Source organism: Mustela nigripes, chromosome 10 (assembly GCF_022355385.1).
Source record: "Mustela nigripes isolate SB6536 chromosome 10, MUSNIG.SB6536, whole genome shotgun sequence".
Lineage (NCBI taxonomy): Eukaryota > Metazoa > Chordata > Mammalia > Carnivora > Mustelidae > Mustela > Mustela nigripes.
Genome location: NC_081566.1, coordinates 31872924 through 31889521, shown reverse-complemented (window position 1 = coordinate 31889521; position 16598 = coordinate 31872924). Strand labels below are relative to the sequence as shown.

General features: G+C 39.9%; 1 protein-coding gene and 1 pseudogene across 4 annotated transcripts in view; both read left to right on the top strand.

The window, feature by feature from the left end:
* The window catches only part of HHAT (hedgehog acyltransferase), a 360097-nt gene that overhangs the window by 72711 nt on the left and 270788 nt on the right, over window positions 1–16598 (top strand). For all 4 annotated transcript variants that reach the window (XM_059412956.1, XM_059412955.1, XM_059412953.1 and 1 more), the window contains exon 4: window positions 12206–12319. In XM_059412956.1, coding sequence (XP_059268939.1) covers window positions 12206–12319 — 114 coding nt within the window. The remainder of the gene's footprint in view (window positions 1–12205; window positions 12320–16598) is intronic.
* LOC132026124 (large ribosomal subunit protein uL22-like) lies at window positions 3842–4471 on the top strand (annotated as a pseudogene).

Below are 16598 nucleotides of genomic sequence, written 5' to 3'. Positions count from 1 at the left end.
GTGCCTGGGTGGCTCAGTCGGTTAAGCATCTGCCTTGGGCTCAGATCCTGATCTCAGGGTCCTGAGACCTAGTGGGCTCCTTGCTCAGCAGGGAGCCTGCTTCCCCCACTGCCTGCTGCTCCCTCTGCTTGTGTGTTCTGGCACTCTCTCTGAAAAACAAATAAAATCCTAAAAAAAAAAAAAATTAATATGGTGGATTACTTTGATTAACTTTTCAATATCAAACCAGCCTTCTGTCCCTTGGATAAACTCACCTGGTTGTGGTGTATGATGTTTTCTTTACGTTGCCGGACTCCATTTGTTAATATTCTGTTGAGAATTTTTGTGATTATGTTCATGAGGGATATTGAACTCTAGTAATCTCTCCCTCCCTCCCCTTCTCTCCTTTTCTGGTAGTGTCCGATTTTGAACAGTTACATGTAGTCTTGTATTTTTAACTTCAGATTTCACTTGTTCACATTCGTGTTCACTTATAAAATGAATTAGTGTTTCCCTCTTAAAGAGAACGTCTTCGGGCGTCTCATAGAATTCTTGTGAAACTACTTGGGACTGGAGATTTCTTTTTAGGGTGTTTTAAGCTATGAATTCAAATTTTTTGGTTTTATTTATTTATTTATTTATTTATTTTGTATTTTGTATTGAGTGAGTTCTGGTAGTTTGTGGAATTTTCAAGGAATTAGTCCATTTTATCTAGTTGTCAAATTTATGTGTATAGAGTTGTTCACAGTATCCCTTATTAGCCTCACTAATGTCTGTGGAGCCTTATGATATTCTGTTTCATTCCTGTTATCTGTAATTTGGGTTGTGTTTTTTATTCTTCGTCCATTTGCTAGAGATTTGTGAACTTGAGTTTTACAAAGAACGGGCTTTTCGTTGCACTGATTTTTCTCTATTTTTCTGTTTCTTATCTATATTTACTTCTTTGTACTTGCTCTGAGTTTATTTTGCTCATTTTCTAGTTTCTTGAGGTGGTGCCTTAGAGTTTTGTGACATTGACTCTTTCCAGTGTACATACGTAGTGTTACGAATGTTTTTCCAGCTTTGCATTAGCTGCACCCTACATGTTTTATTCAGTTCTATTTTTTTATTTTCCTCAAGACTTCCTTTCTGACTCAGGTTATTTAGAAGTATGTTGCTTCTAAGTGTTTGGGGATTTTCCCATTATCTTTTTGGTACTGATTTCTCATTTAATGCCATTGTGGTCAGAGAATACACTCTGTATGATGAAATTCTTCTAAATTTGTTGTTTTATGGCTCAGGATATAATGTATCTTAGTGAATGTTCCATGGGTACTTAAAAAGAATGTGTGTTCTGATGCTGTAGGATGGAACGTCCTATAAATGTTGATTAGGTCCTGTTGGTTGGTGGTAAGCTTTCTTGTATCCTTGATTTTCCGACAAGCAGTTTTATCAACTATTGAGAGAGAGGGGTGTTGAAGTCTTGTGAATATATCTGTTTCTCCTTTTCGGCTAGTTCTTCATGGATTTTACAGCTCTATTTTTTGGTACATACACACTTAGGGTTGGCACATTTTCTTGTTGGATTGGCCCTTTTATCATAATTTAGTGATCCTGGTTTTCTTTCACCGGAAGTTTGCTTGGTCTGACATTAATATACTGGCTGCTGCTTTCTTTTGTTTGGTGTATCCTTTTCTGTCCTTTTACTTTCAGCCACCCATATTGTTACATTTGAAGTGAAATTTTTACAGATGGTGTAGATTTGGCTCATTTCCTAAAAAAATTTTTCTGCCATTTTCTTTTAATTGGTATATTTGATTTGATTTGGGTTCATTCAGCATCTTAACTCTGTTAAGTTTATACCTTTTGTCAAATTTGTGAAATTTGTAACCATTATTTCTTATTTTTTTTTTCAGCCCTACATTTTTTCCCCCTTTCCTTCTAGGCTTCCAGTGACATGAACATTATATTTTTTTATAATTGTATCTCAGAACCCTGAGGCTCTGTTTATTTTCTCAGCCCATTTTTCTCTGTTATTCAGAATGTGTAATTCTGTTGACCCATCTAATGTTTGATGTTTCTTTCCTGTGTCCTCTACCTCCACTGTGAATCCCATCTGTGAGTTATTTTACTTTGTTCATGTCATTCCTCAAATCCTGAGTTTCCTGGGCAGGCTGCTTTCTTCTTTCAATCTTTCAGACTCTTATGTTTGTCTTATAATTACAACCAGGGTTTTTAGTCATTCTTCATGGGAGGGTTGGGGGGAAATGAGTTTATTACGGAAGGGTATGAAAAAAGATCATGTGAACATCCAGATGGAGGAAGTGTATAGGTGTGGGAAGGGGTGGGGGGCTTCCATGACCTTTCCAGGAGCACCCCTCTCCCAGCACCACCACGAGTTTACCAATCTGGAAGTTCTGTGAAACTGGTACTTCTGGGATTTTTATGGAGGCTTTCTCACACAGGCAAGATCATTCACGTGATTTCTAGTCTGTCTCCCCTCTCTGGAATGGGGCATGGGGTGGAAAATTCCAAACCTCTAATCCTGGTTTGGTCTTTCTGGTGAGCAGCCCTCATCCAGGAGCCCAACAAGAGTCACCTTATTACAACAAAAGATGCTCCCCTCACCCAGACAATTCCAAGGGAATTAGGAACCCCGTGTCAGGAACCAAGTATTAGAACAAAAAATTCTCCCAGTGCTCTTATCACAAGAAATTATAAGGGTTTTAGGAGCTCTGTGCAGGCACTGGGGGGAGAGGCCAATATATGTATTTTCTATTTCACAGGCTGGTCTCATTTTGAAAGCTTGGGCAGCTGATGGGCAAACGGAAAACGTGTGTGGGAGAACCCTTCACATACTCTGCTTGCTTTCCTGGTCTTTCATGCAGTGTGTCAAATTCAAAAAGAAGAATGATATCTGGGGCTATGAAGACTTCCCCTCCTGTCCCCTGGATATATGACAAAAATGTTTTTCTTTTTTCTCATTTATCACTCCTATCTTCTTAATTGGCCTTCTGCCTTGGGGACTGTTAACATTTGGGGATTCTACCCAGAGTTCATTTGCTCATGTTTGCCCCCTGCAGAGATATTTTATAGTAACTAGTTTTTGTTGTTGTTGTTTTTAATGTGTGCAAACTTTCCCAAGCAGAAGGCAAATCCTCTGAGTAGGAGGGCCATGTTAGGGGCCAGTGCCCCCAAGGGGTGGGGTGGGGCGATTTTTTTTTTTTTCCCCCGTGTTATTGTGACTCACTTTGTCTTTTTGGTATTCAGGAGAAGTGACAATAATGGGATGTGTGATTTATTAGCAGAGTTTGTAGCTAGGAAATCTTATGTAAATCATTTACTCTCTAGCCATCTTGTTCTATTACTTTTTTTTTTGGTCATGATCCCTAACTTATTTATTGCCTTATTACTGGTTTACAACTCGTTTCTCCATATACCTTATAGAAAATAATAGTTTTTCCAGTTGAGAAGTGTGGGGAAAAGAATATAGTTTTTGTGCCGTTGACTTTATACTAAAATGTAATATTTACTTTTAAAAATTTGATTCTCTTTGTTAGCTTCAGGAAGAAAAGGAGAAATCTAGACAAGGCACAGAGGCAGAATCTATACATGTTTGATCAAGTATATGCATAAGTTCTGAATACTCTGGAGCAACTCCTAGGAAGTAGATAAGGAAAGGGTTAGCCAGAAAATGTTACTGGATTTACATTGTTGTTAGAGTTGAAGAGGTTTGAAGAATTTAGGTCTTTTGATTTTACTAAGTCATCTTGAGAGATGTTTTCTTTTCTTCCGTGGAACACCTCCCTGTTCCCATCATACCCTGGGCAGATTTATGAGGCTTAGATCATGAGGACCAGTTAAGAGACTGGGAAGGTCCTCTTCCTCTTCCTCTCAGCGGCCTGGGGTGACCTCTGAAAATGGTTCGCTATTCGCTTGACCCAGAAAACCCTACGAAATCATGCAAGTCAAGAGGTTCAAATCTCCGTGTTCACTTTAAGAACACACGTGAAACTGCCCAGGCCATCAAGGGTATGCATATCCGAAAAGACACCAAGTATCTGAAAGACGTCACTTTGCAGAAGCAGTGTGTGCCCTTCCGTCGCTACAATGGTGGAGTTGGTAGGTGTGCCCAGGCCAAACAGTGGGGCTGAACACAAGGTCGGTGGCCCAAGAAGAGTGCTGAATTTTTACTGCACATGCTTAAAAACGCAGAGAGTAATGCTGAACTTAAGGGTTTAGATGTCGATTCTCTGGTCATTGAGCACATTCAGGTGAACAAAGCCCCTAAGATGCGGCGTAGGACTTACAGGGCTCATGGTCGCATTAACCCATACATGAGCTCTCCCTGCCACATTGAGATGATCCTTACTGAAAAAGAGCAGATTGTTCCTAAACCAGAAGAGGAGGTTGCACAGAAGAAAAAGATATCCCAGAAGAAACTGAAGAAACAAAAATTTATGGCCCGGGAGTAAATTTGCACAGAATAAATGCAAATTAAAAAAAAAAAAAAGAGACTGAGAAGGATGGAGTGTAGAACAGTTGTGGCCTGTGCTGGCCGTGTTGATGGCATCCCCACCCTTGTGAGCATCTTCTTTACCTGTGCAAGCCGGCAGAAACATTTAAGCAGATACTTTATTGATAGAAAAAAAAAAAAAAGCCTTGTAATGAAAACATTTTATCTCTTTAAAATTTTTTCTTCAGTAGCCTCCACACCCAACACAGGGATTAAACTTACAACCAACCCTGAGGTCAAGAGTCTGATGTTCTACCTACTAAGCCAGCCAGGTGCCCCCAAAACATTTTATCTTTGAGGAACTGTTGGTTGGTCTGGAAATTATGAGCAGTAAAATAATTGAGTTCATATTATTTTAGACATAGCAAAGCATCTGTTGGAAGATAAAACTATTCCAATAATTGCTAAATGAATCATTAGCCTGAGTTCATTCAGAGAGCAGTGCTTCTTTTGCGCAGGATTCTTACAAATTAGTTTTTTTTCTCTCTCTCTCTTTTTCTTTTCTCCTCTGGAGATTCATAAGCTATTATGGTGAGCTTGCTGCCTTTGAACATGCAGGAAAACATTTCTCGATTCCAGTATCTTACAAAGATTTTCTCTGTTCAGAGAGAACTTTTGCTCAATGTGCTGAGTTCTTAGGTATGGTCTCGAAGTAAGTAATCTGAACATAATGCTATTTAGGAAATAGATATGCAAAAGTGTCCTGTATTTCTGTAATATTTCCTTTTTCGAAGAATGCTGGATGTGAGGGTAAGGAAAACAGTAATATGCAGTATATTCCGCTCTCTATTGTTTTCTCTATTTCAGGCAAGAGTTTTGGTAATGAAAAATACAGATTGGTGAGCAAGGTAGATCATTTTCTGTTTGGGTTTGAAATATATAAATAGATGCACTTGTGAATGTAACACACTCACGCCTTCCTTATTTAGTTCTAGAACCTCCTTGGACTGACCTGCTGGTGTATTGCTTCATTTTATTTTCCTCCACTGAACAGACTTATTTCAGAATAGTGCTCTTCAAAGCAAATTATTTTTGTAGTGGGTTCTGTTATACAGCTGGAGCTGGATTGCAATCAGAAGAAAAATTCCCTCCAAAGTATGTTGATCAAGATTCCATTGCAGACCATAAAATCCACACTAGTCAGTTCAAGCAGAAAGGAATTTATAGCAGGGATGTAAGGAGATTTTAGAGTAGTCAAAAGGACTGTAGGGACAGGCATGAAGTGAACTTCCAGGAACAAGCCCCAGAGCAAAACTGTGGCTGGTGCACAGGTCCCAGCTTGAGTAGATAGCACTGTGGGGCGCTAGCCGAAGCTGCCACATAGGGCAGCTGGCGCTGGCGCACCTCTGGACCGACTGGACCCTGGAGCGTCCACTGATGCTGTGGCAGGACACAGGGGCCTCTACCACTGTTCTTTCAGGAGAGCCTCACAGCCTCGACATCTTTATGTTCTTACACCTTTAGAGTCATTGTGTATTTGTTCATCAAAAGTTGGGGTGCATGCAGATATGCTAGCTAGCTGCAGGGAATTCTGGGAAATGTAAGTTTTTGTTTTTGTTGGTTTTTTTTTTTTTTTTTTTTTTTTTTTTGCCTTGTGACCTCTAATATTTAGGAAGTCACACTAGAAAAGGGTTGGAAAAGTGTTGATTGAGCCAGTGGACAGAATCTGCCATACACGGCCAGTATTTTATTTTGAGGAGAAGGTTAGTTAGGATGGTTGTTTTCCCATGGCATATTTTATTTTATTTTATTATTTTAGAGAGAGTGCGCACACACGTGAGGAGTGAACCCGGTGAGGAGAAAGAGAGGGGGAGGGAGAGAGAAACTCTAAGCAGATTCCATACTGAGTGTGGAGCCTAATGTGGGCTCTATCTCATGACCCTGAAGGATCACCACCCTGAGATCGTGCCCTGAGCCAAACCCAGGACTTGGACACTTAACCAACTGTGCCACCAGGCACCCCTCCCATGGCATTTTAGATGTTGCAGCTTTTCTGAATGTTCATGGTTCCCTTTTGTTAGCCATGAATTCACTCCTTTCATTCCACTTTCTAGAATCCTTCTTTTCTTTCCTTTTGACTGGGTTAGGGGGATCTTGAGCACATCAACTGTCTCAGATTTTACCTATGAGTATCTATCTGTTTCAGGATATGAACTTAAAAACTCTTGAATTTTTGTTTCTGGGGCTATCAGAGTACAATAGTTTATTGTTTATGTATTATCAAATACATAGTACAGATCACTCTATGGGAATCCCCACCCAACCTCCCTTCAAGGTTCCAGAGAAGTACAGAAATTAATGTCAGATTTAACTCTATTGAGTCAAGCACTTGAACATTCTAGCTGAAAATTCTGGAGCTGGATGGTGGTTACGGTTGTATCACAGTGTAAATGGACTGAATGCTGAGCTGTACCTTAAAATTTACCATCTTAACCATTTTTATGCTCTATGTATTTAGCAAAGAAATCCGGACTTAGCAACCTAGGACCTGGGGCTTTAAAATCAGGCTTTGTCATATGTTGGCTGTTGGACCAGGGGCATGATATTTAGCCTCTCTGAGGATAGTTGACTTATCTTTCTATGGGTGGTATCCTACTACATACTAAATATACTGTACTAGTCCCCCCCCCCCCCCCCATCTGGGAAAGAGGGCAGGCTGGGTGAGTGGTGAACTTTCTGGAACAGAGCAGGCAGACAGGGTGGAGGCCAGAAGTGGTCACACAGGAGGGTGATGGAAGATCAACCCCTTTCCTAAAGGGTGGGCACTTGGTCAGAACTCAAGTCTGTGGGCAGGTGACTAGCTCTCCACTAGGGCTTCTTTCCTTCAGTCTGGAAAATAACTTTTTGGGGGGTTATTCTCTGAAAGGAATCTTAGACATCCTGCTAGTTCATCCCTTCATTTTACCTGCAAGAAGGCTCAGGTCCAGATAGCCAAGGGACTTACCCAGATTTGTGCAGGGGCAGAAGTGTGATGAGAACTTAGGATGCCTGGCTACACTCCCCCACCATTTTTCCCCCCACCATTTTTTAAGGCGTGCTGAATGTTGGGCATTTGTGGTACAAATTTCGTTAAGTCAAGAATCTACTCTCAAGAACTTGCCATTTCTTCTCTCTGGAGGGAAAACACATGAACCAACTATAATAAAAAGCACTAGAATAAGATCTGCTATGATAAAGGGGCGGGAACTGAGATGTGAATGACAGAAGGGGGTGCAGTGAGGTCCACCTGGAATTGGGGAAAAGACATCACACTGAGCCAACGTCTCTGTGGTTATGGTGGCATTAAGGAAGCACCCTCTTAGTTAGGGACCATTTGGTCAGATAGTGGGGTACATGTCTGTGCATGTGTGTGTGTGCATCTGTCTGTCCGGGTGGGGCTCTCCTGCCCCACAGGTAGAGCCTCTAACAGGTAGAGTCAGCATAAGTAGAAGCATCTTGGAAAAGAACTTCCTCTGTGGTAACAGGGCTGTGTTTGAAATCCTCCCCCCCCAACTAATTTTGAGCAAATAATTTGCCTATTCTGACCTCTTATTAAGTCATCTGTAATATAGTTTAAAAACAAAATGACTGGAAGGGTTGTTGGGAGGTTATCATTAGAAAACACATATGTATGGGCGCCTGGGTGGCTCAGTGGGTTAAAGCCTCTGCCTTCGGCTCAGGTCATGATCCCAGGGTCCTGGGATCGAGCCCCACATCGGGCTCTCTGCTTGGCAGGGAGCCTGCTTCCCTTCCTCTCTCTCTGCCCGCCTTTCTGCCTGCTTGTGATCTCCGTCTGTCAAATAAATAAATAAAAGAAAAGAAAAAGAAAACACATATGCAGAATATTAGTGATTTAGGTGAGAAGGAAAGATCTCATTTATACAAATATATGTGGTTGAATCACATCACTGTGACCTCTCTTGCCTTGCAGATTTTCAATGTCTTGATGGTAGGGGGTTGGTATTGGTTCTACGAGTTCTCCAAGGCGAGGAATACATGTAGGGTTTTCCACAGTGCCTAGGATAGAACTCTCCTCTCCATTTGGAAAAGAGGCATTTAAGAATACCAGACCTGGGCCCTTTCTTTTGAACTGTCATGTGCTTTAGACTTCTCAGTTTTGCCTGGTTGCAGATTCAAAGCATCAGAATGAATAACTGTGTGTGTTAACTTATTCATCTAAAAAATTCTTGAGTCTAGTTGCTCAGGGCTTTCCATAGTGTGCAAGATGATAGTTGTTCAGTTTGTAAAGATTAGGTGGTCCACTTTAAGATTTTTTTTTTCCCCAGATTTTATTTATTTGACAGAGAGAAAGTACAAGCAGGGGAAGGAGCAGGAAGAGGGAGAAGTAGGCTCTCTCTGAGCGGAGGACCTGATGTTGGGACTCCATCCCAGGACTCTGGAATCATGACCTGAGCCGAAGGGAGACGCTTAACCAACTGAGCCCCCGAGGTCCCCCGGTCCACTTTAGTGTGTCCTTGCCTGAGAATCATATGAGGTGGGGTGACCTGTTATGGATCCTCTGAGGTGATGAACATTCAGCTGTACGGAGGTGTAATCGGTGTTAGATCTTTGCTACTCGACATGTGGCCCCAAGGCCAGGAAGCCTCATCACCTGAGAGCTTGTTGGACATCTCGAATCCCAGTCCCCATCCCAGAGATAAGAACCTGGGCCAGAATGTGCATTTTAGCCAGATGTGTGGATGATTTGTGTGCACACTGAAGGTTGAGAAGCACTTACACAGAACATGGGGTGTGGATGACGGTCCCTGGGAGTTCAGTCTCCCCTTTCTCTGTGGAGCTCTCCTGCTTCTGTCTGGCTAGAATGTATCCCCAGTCTATGTCTGACTCACTTCAAGAATTGAAGAATAGTTTCAAATTGACTAAGAGTTGCAGGGTCAAGAAAGGAACTGGGGAAGGAACAAAATATGGAAAAATTATTCTTGATTTGAGTCTCTAACATTTGCCTTGAATTGTATGATTGAATGAACTCAGTGTCTGTAAAGCTTTTGCCTATAAAAGCTGGCCAGTCAACATTTTTCTTACCCAAATCATTAACCACTAGTTATTGGCCATCTTGTTCTGTTCTTGGCTCAGCTTTTCTGTCCAGTTATTTCCTGTAGGTAAATATTTTAAATGGAGAAGGACAGACATGAGGGATATGTTTTTATTTCTTTTAAATGGATATTTTCTGAAAAGGAGTTAATGATGAAAGCCTGTATAATTTTGTTGATGGGATTTAACCAGCACAGGGTGTTCAGGAATCCTGGGCCTTCTGGTGGAACATAAAGGTCTTTTTGGTTTCTTATATTTTATGAGTTATAATTTTTCTGCTAAATAATTAAGGTTGGAAAAGTTTGGAAGCATAGGTAAGCCTGGGGTTCTGAATTTTAAGTGTAATTCTGAGTTAAGAACATTGTATTTAAAAAGGTAAAATATTGGAATATTTTTTGAAGGGGAATGAAAAAAAATCAACCTTGGCTTTTAGTGTTTTTACCTTTATACTTGTTACAAAAATGGTATTTTCCTAGTATGACATCATCATGTGACCTTTGAGCTTGTTGAGCTTGTTTGACTTTATTTAGTTAATTTACTTTCTGCTAGTCTGAAATTTTTCAAGATGGGAAACGAGCTTTAGCTGGGGTCAAGAGCCAGGTTAAAAGTTTGAGTTCCCTGCTCTGCAGCTGCCTGGCTGTGAGGCATGGGCATGTCCTGGGCTCTGATGTCATCCTCTCTGAGTGGAAGGAACTGGACCAGATCCATGATTTTGGTGGAAATGGGGCTCTATGAGCAGGTCGTGGGTGTATCAGGATCTTGAATATGGAGAACATGTGTGATTTAATAACATAAAATACATAATAACATAAAATAACAAAATAAAATAACATAAAAATAACATAAAATAACAAAAATAAAAATAAAAAATAACATAAAAATACAAAATTTAATAACATAAAATAACAAAAAATTTAATAACATAAAATAACACAAAATAATAACATAAAAAGTATTTATTTGGAAAATGGAAAAAAAATGCAAACAAGTGGCACCACAGAAAGCATGATACAGTCTTGCTGGGTAACATAGAATGGGAAGTACGTGAAACTAGCAGTGCCGGTAACAGTTTTTAGTGAGTGTAGCATGCCAGTAACCGTTTTAAACTTTTGGTATAGGTATGTATATATATATATATGTGTGTGTGTGTGTGTGTGTGTGTGTGTGTGTGTGTATTCTCATATATATATATATATATATATATATATATATATATATATATATTCTCATTTAAACTTCACAAACCCTGGGGTGCCTGGGTGACTCTGTCAGTTAAGGATCCAACTCTTGATTTTGGCTCAGGTCATGATCTCATGGAGCCTGCTTGAGATTCTCTCCCTCCCTCTGCCCCCACACCCCATGCTCTTTCTCTCTTTGTTAAATAAATAAGTAAACCTTGAAAAAAGAAACAAAAATCCCTCATAAATCCCTAGAAGATCAGTAATGTTATCCTATGAGCCTATAGAATAGAAAGGTAAAGCATCTCGTTCAAGATCATTATAACCAGTATATGGGTAGATCTGGGTTCTAAATCAAAACAAGTTTGCAATGTTGGCTGCTAGGTTTCCTACCTCTGTATTCATAGTTTGATATGAACCACGATAAATTGTACCTATATTTTACCTTCTGGAAAAAAAAGAGTTTTATTATATGTGTAATGGTATGAAATTGCCCCTCAGTCCTCAGGTATAAAGAAAAAAAATCATGTATTTTCCTCTAAATCCAATTAAAGTTCCATTGGCAGAGACTGGTGAGTTGTTCAATATCAGTAGCACTAGGGGATTCCTTCCCTGTCCACACAATTTGGCTAGAAAGTCCAGAGGATCTCAGATCCCCACTTATCATGGTGGTGCCAAGATGCTCACTGGCCAACCTTGCGTTGCCCATTTTAGAGTGGCTAGTCACTGTTTACTCCTTCCATACTCACCTTGGCCACCATGATCTCCCTGGGGCTCCTGAGGCCAAACCAAGGCTTTTGGATGTCAGTTCCCAGCTGTTCACTTGTTCAGTCTTCCCAGAAGTTTTCACCTGCCCCTGCCAGGGAACTACACAGACCCTGTACCTGGTACGGGTCCAGACACAGTGCTAATGGACACAGAGCTTCCTGAAGGGAAGGGAAGCATATCTCTCATTCTTTCATCCTAGTCCTATAGGGAGTTGGTTAACTTCTCTATCAAATTATCCTCCTGCCTAAAATGACAGCAAGACGTAACAGGATTGACCTTAAGCAATTTTATTAGTGTCCAATTTGCATTTCTCTTGTTAGTGTGGCTAACCTGAGATGACCTCAATTCATTGCTTGCGCTATCTGTGGGACACTGGGAATATGAATTCTTTAAGCTTCTGTTTCATCTTTTATAAAATGGGAATAATAATGGTTTCTGTTCCACAGAGGGTCTTGGGGGATCCGCTCTGACAAGATGCTTCTTTGGAGAATGGCAAGGAGGCCAGCAGAGCGGGAGGGAAGAGTCAAAGTGGGTGGGACTACGGCAGCACTGGGCCGGAAGTGGGTGGGACTATGGCAGCACTGGGCCGGAAGTGGATGGGACTACGGCAGCACTGGGCCGGAAGTGTATAAATGCCATTTGATGGGGTTTGGACTCACACTGGCCTTCTTTTGGGTTGTTTCATTAATTGGAGTTTGTGTTCTGCTTAAGATGTACGAAAATCCCTCTGACTAATTTGTTTCGGCCTATTTAGGACCCGACCGACTTTGAGTGGAGCTTCTGGATGGAATGGGGAAAACAACGGCTGCTGCGGTTTCTGTTCGGCCACGTGGCTGTGTCTCAGCTGGCCAATGTGCTTGCAAGGAAGGTATGCTCACGTGCCTCGTTTCCTTTTAAGCTGCTTTCTTTGCTTTCTGAGAGAAAAGAGTCCTGAACTGGGAATCAGGAGATGTGGATATTAGCCTTGGAAGCCTGGAAAAGATGAGATAGACCTGCTGATGATCAAAAAGGCATTTATGATAAATTTTTCATATATTCTAATCTTTCACTTGCTTCCTCCAAGTTATTTTTAAAACCATTGAAGGTTTTAGAATAAAACGAACTACAGACGGTATTAAGATCATACCTAATCAAATGATCTTACTAAAACAAATGCTTGGGGTGCCTGGGTGGCTCAGTGGTTTAAAGCCTCTGCCTTCGGCTCAGGTCATGACCCCAGGGTCCTGGGATTGAGCCCCGCATAGCATCAAGCTCTCTGCTTAGCAGGGAGCCTGCTTCCTCCAGTCTCTCTCTCTGCCTGCCTCTCTGCCTACTTGTGATCTCTCTCTGTCAAATAAATAAATAAAAAATCTTTAAAAAAAATTAAAAAAGATGCTTGTCAGGACCTCTGACTTCTCATGTAAGTTCAGAAGAAAGTAGAGTAAATGATATCATTAAGTGGGAATAATTTTAATGTCAAATAATTTATGCCACGGTAGCTGTTGTAGATCAGAATTCCAGTAGTATTTTTTATTTAGACCCTGGCCTGGAGTGGAGGATAAGGGCTACTTCAAAGGGGGTGTTTGGGAATTGCTTTCGCATGCAGGAAGATTGAAAGCCTCTTGATATGTTTAACTACCCTGGGGTTTGAGATACTACCACGAGGATCTCTCTGTAGTGGAGGGACTACGCTTTGTCCAGAGTCCTCTGCTATATGCTTCTCGACTCTGTAGATTCCTAATTTGAAAAAAAATGAGTCTCTTCTGGGGAATCTATGTAGTAAAGACAACCAGAAAGTGACTTGAAGTCAGCCCACAAAAAATGTGTGATATTTAGAGGTTCATGGAGGTGAGGAAACAAGACACAGGAGCCTCTGGGCAAGAGAGACCAGAATGTGAGACTGAGAAAACAAGGTGTGCATGTGGCTTGAGAGGTGGACCTGACTTGGGCTATTTTTTACCTGTTTCCTGAAAACTGGTACATTTAAGGCTCACCTCTCATCCTGGAAGATAGGAAATCCCAGCAGCACATTAACTTTCTTTGTTTTAAATATGATATTGATTACTTTTTGTATTCAGTTGATTTCCATCTTCTAAAATGGCAAAAACTGAAATCATTACATGTGGTCATATCTTCATACATTAGAAATTTCCTAGGACTTTCTAAGTAGACCCAATAATAAATAATACATGTTTGGGGTATCCCTAAACTAGTAAGGATTATATAGTATCAAGCCACAAATGTGGTATTTTTTTAGGAGTTCAAGTTTTCTAGAAATTTAACATTTTTATGTTTAACCAAGGTTTCTCTGCCCATAGGTAAATGACTTACTCTGCCCCTAGGTCTCAATTTTCCCATCTGTAAAATGAATAGCATAATACCTGTCACTTTTATTTTGTACTACTGCTGTGGTAAGGGTCAGTTGCAGTGTAACAGAAGAATATTAGCTGGTGTATTAGGTCCTGGGCTTTCTCACTGATTAGCTTTATAACTTTAGAAAAGCTTCTCACCACTGAATTTTAATTCACCATTTTCTGTAAAGTAGGGGTAGAGACAGTACTATTCTTTTTTTACCACCTTAAAAAGTGGTGGGTTTCATCTGTTAGAAATCTCATTAAAAAGTAAGGGTTTGGGCACCTGGGTGGCTCAGTTGGTTAAGTGTCTGCTTTTGGCTCAGGTCATGATCCTGGGGTCCTGGGATCCTGTCCTGCATTGGGCTCCTTGCTCAGTGGGGAGCCTTCCTTCTCTTTCTTCCTCTGCCCCTCCTCTCTGCTTGTGTGCTCTCTTTCTCTCAAATAACTAAAATCTTAAAAAAAAAAAAAAAGTAAGGGTCAAACATGAAAAAGATAGGACAAATAGAAAGTACAAAAGAAGTGGGAGGTAAATCACAATCAGTGGAAATGGACCTATCCCCACCCATATCCCCCAGAAAAAGATTGTCAGACTGGATAAAAGAAAAACAGAAATAAAGGAAAATAAAAAAAGAAATAAAAAGAGAGTCCTGAGATGTGCTTCTTAGCAAGATCTACTTAAAATGGGGGACATGGGAAGTTTAATAGTAAAAGGATGGGAAAGATGTTCCAAGCAAATCTAAGACTCTCCGTTTCCCCTGCCCACACAAATACTGGTACAGTTTTTCAGTAGCTGGCAAAAAGCATTATTAGTGACAAAGACATTTATTGTTTAATGATGAAGAGTTAATTAGGAGGGTGTTATAATTCTACTTTTGTTTGTTTTAATATAATATGCAAAAGTTGGTAAGTACCATAAAGATAGATAAATATGTGATTATAGGGATTTTTTAAAAAAGATTTTATTTATTTATTTGGCAGAGTGAGGGTGAGTGCCAGAGAGCACGAGTGGGGTGAGAGAGCACGAGCACGGTGAAGGGCAGAGGGAGAAGCAGACTCCCCGCTAAGCAGGGAGCCTGATATGGGGTTTGATCCCAGGACTCCAGGATCCTGTCCCGAGCCAAAGGCAGATGCCCAACCAACTGAGTTAGCCAGATGCCCCTATAAAATATCCCCCCAATATCCTGGGGGGATATAAAATCCCCCAGGAGATTTTAACATAATTTCATGACTAATTGATATATAGAAAAAACAAGGAAAATTTAATTAATAAGCTTGATATAAGAAGTATATGTAAATTGTTATATCTAACAGCTAGGGAATTCATATTCTGTATTAAAGAATACAGAGTATTAATAAAAATTAACCACATAGGGGTCACATGGGTGGCTCAGTTGGTTAAGCATCTGCCTTTAGCTCAGGTTGTGATTCTGGGGTCCTGGCATTGAGCCCCGCGTTAGGCTCCCTGCTCAGCCTGCCACTTTCTCCCTGCTCCTGTTTTTTCTCTCTCTGTCTCAAATAAATAAAATCTTAAAAAATTAATCATATATGGACCATAAATTTCAACAAATCTCAAAGGTATTTTCAAATAGATTTTGAAGTATGTGTTTTATATAGGTTACCCTCTTTAATCCCAGTGCAATTAAGTTTGGAAACCAGTAACACAAGATGACCTAAAAACTCTATTTCATTTAGAAATTAAAGAGAACATACTTTTAAATAATTTGTACGTCAAAAAAGAGATCATACTAGAAATTAGAAACTAGAAATGAATGAAAAATATTACATATCAAAACTTACAGGGTGTGGCTAGAATGATACTTAATTGTAAACCATAATCTTACATACTCATATTAAAAAAAGAAAGGCTGAAAAATACTGAACTAAGCATACAACTTAAGTTAGAAAGAATAGAAGGAAAGGAAGGAAACAACAAAAATAATAGCAGAAATTAATAAAATTTTCACTGGCAAGATTGGTCAAGGAAAAACAAAGTGCACAAATAAGCAGTATTAGGTATGGAAAAGCTGATGAAAATATATAGTAAGAGGATGTTTTGTACAACTTTACACCAAAAGTCTTGAAAACTTTGGCAAAGCAGGCACATTGCTAGAAAATACAACTTACTGAAACTGACTCATGAAGAAATAGAATGACCAAATTGTGCTATGACCGTGAAAAGAAATTGAATCACTAGTCAAAAATCTGTCTGTAAAGAAAACACTAGTAATATACCAACTCTACCAAAAATCCAAGACACAAATGACCTAAATCTTTCCCAGACTTTTTCAGAAAAGAGAAAAAGAGGGAACCTACCTTTTAAGAAGATAGTATAAAATTGATACCAAAGCCAGAGGATGTACCCTACCAGATATTATGACTTATAAAAATATGATAATGAGGACAGTGTTGTATGGGCAGCAGGGTAGACATATGGACCAATGGAACAGAATAGAGTTTAGAAAATGCCTGTGCATAGATGGGACACTTGTTTTGTGACAGAATTAGCATTTCGGATCTGTGTGGAAAAGATGAAGTGTTTAATAAACGTTGGTGACACAATTGTTTAGCTGTGTTAGAAAGAAATGCACACTTTTCCTTTTCAGTGGAGAGTAAGGACTTAACAGTGAAAAGGTATATCATTTTTAGAAAGCGTGATGTGGAATATCTGTTAATGATAGGGTTGGGAAAGATTTCTTAAGATAAAAAGTAGAAATTGTGAAGGAATGAATTGGTAAGTTCTTATTCTAATGTAGTTAAACTTATCAGTGTATAATCCTGTGTAATCAGCAGTGTGTACATCATTGGATGTATCCA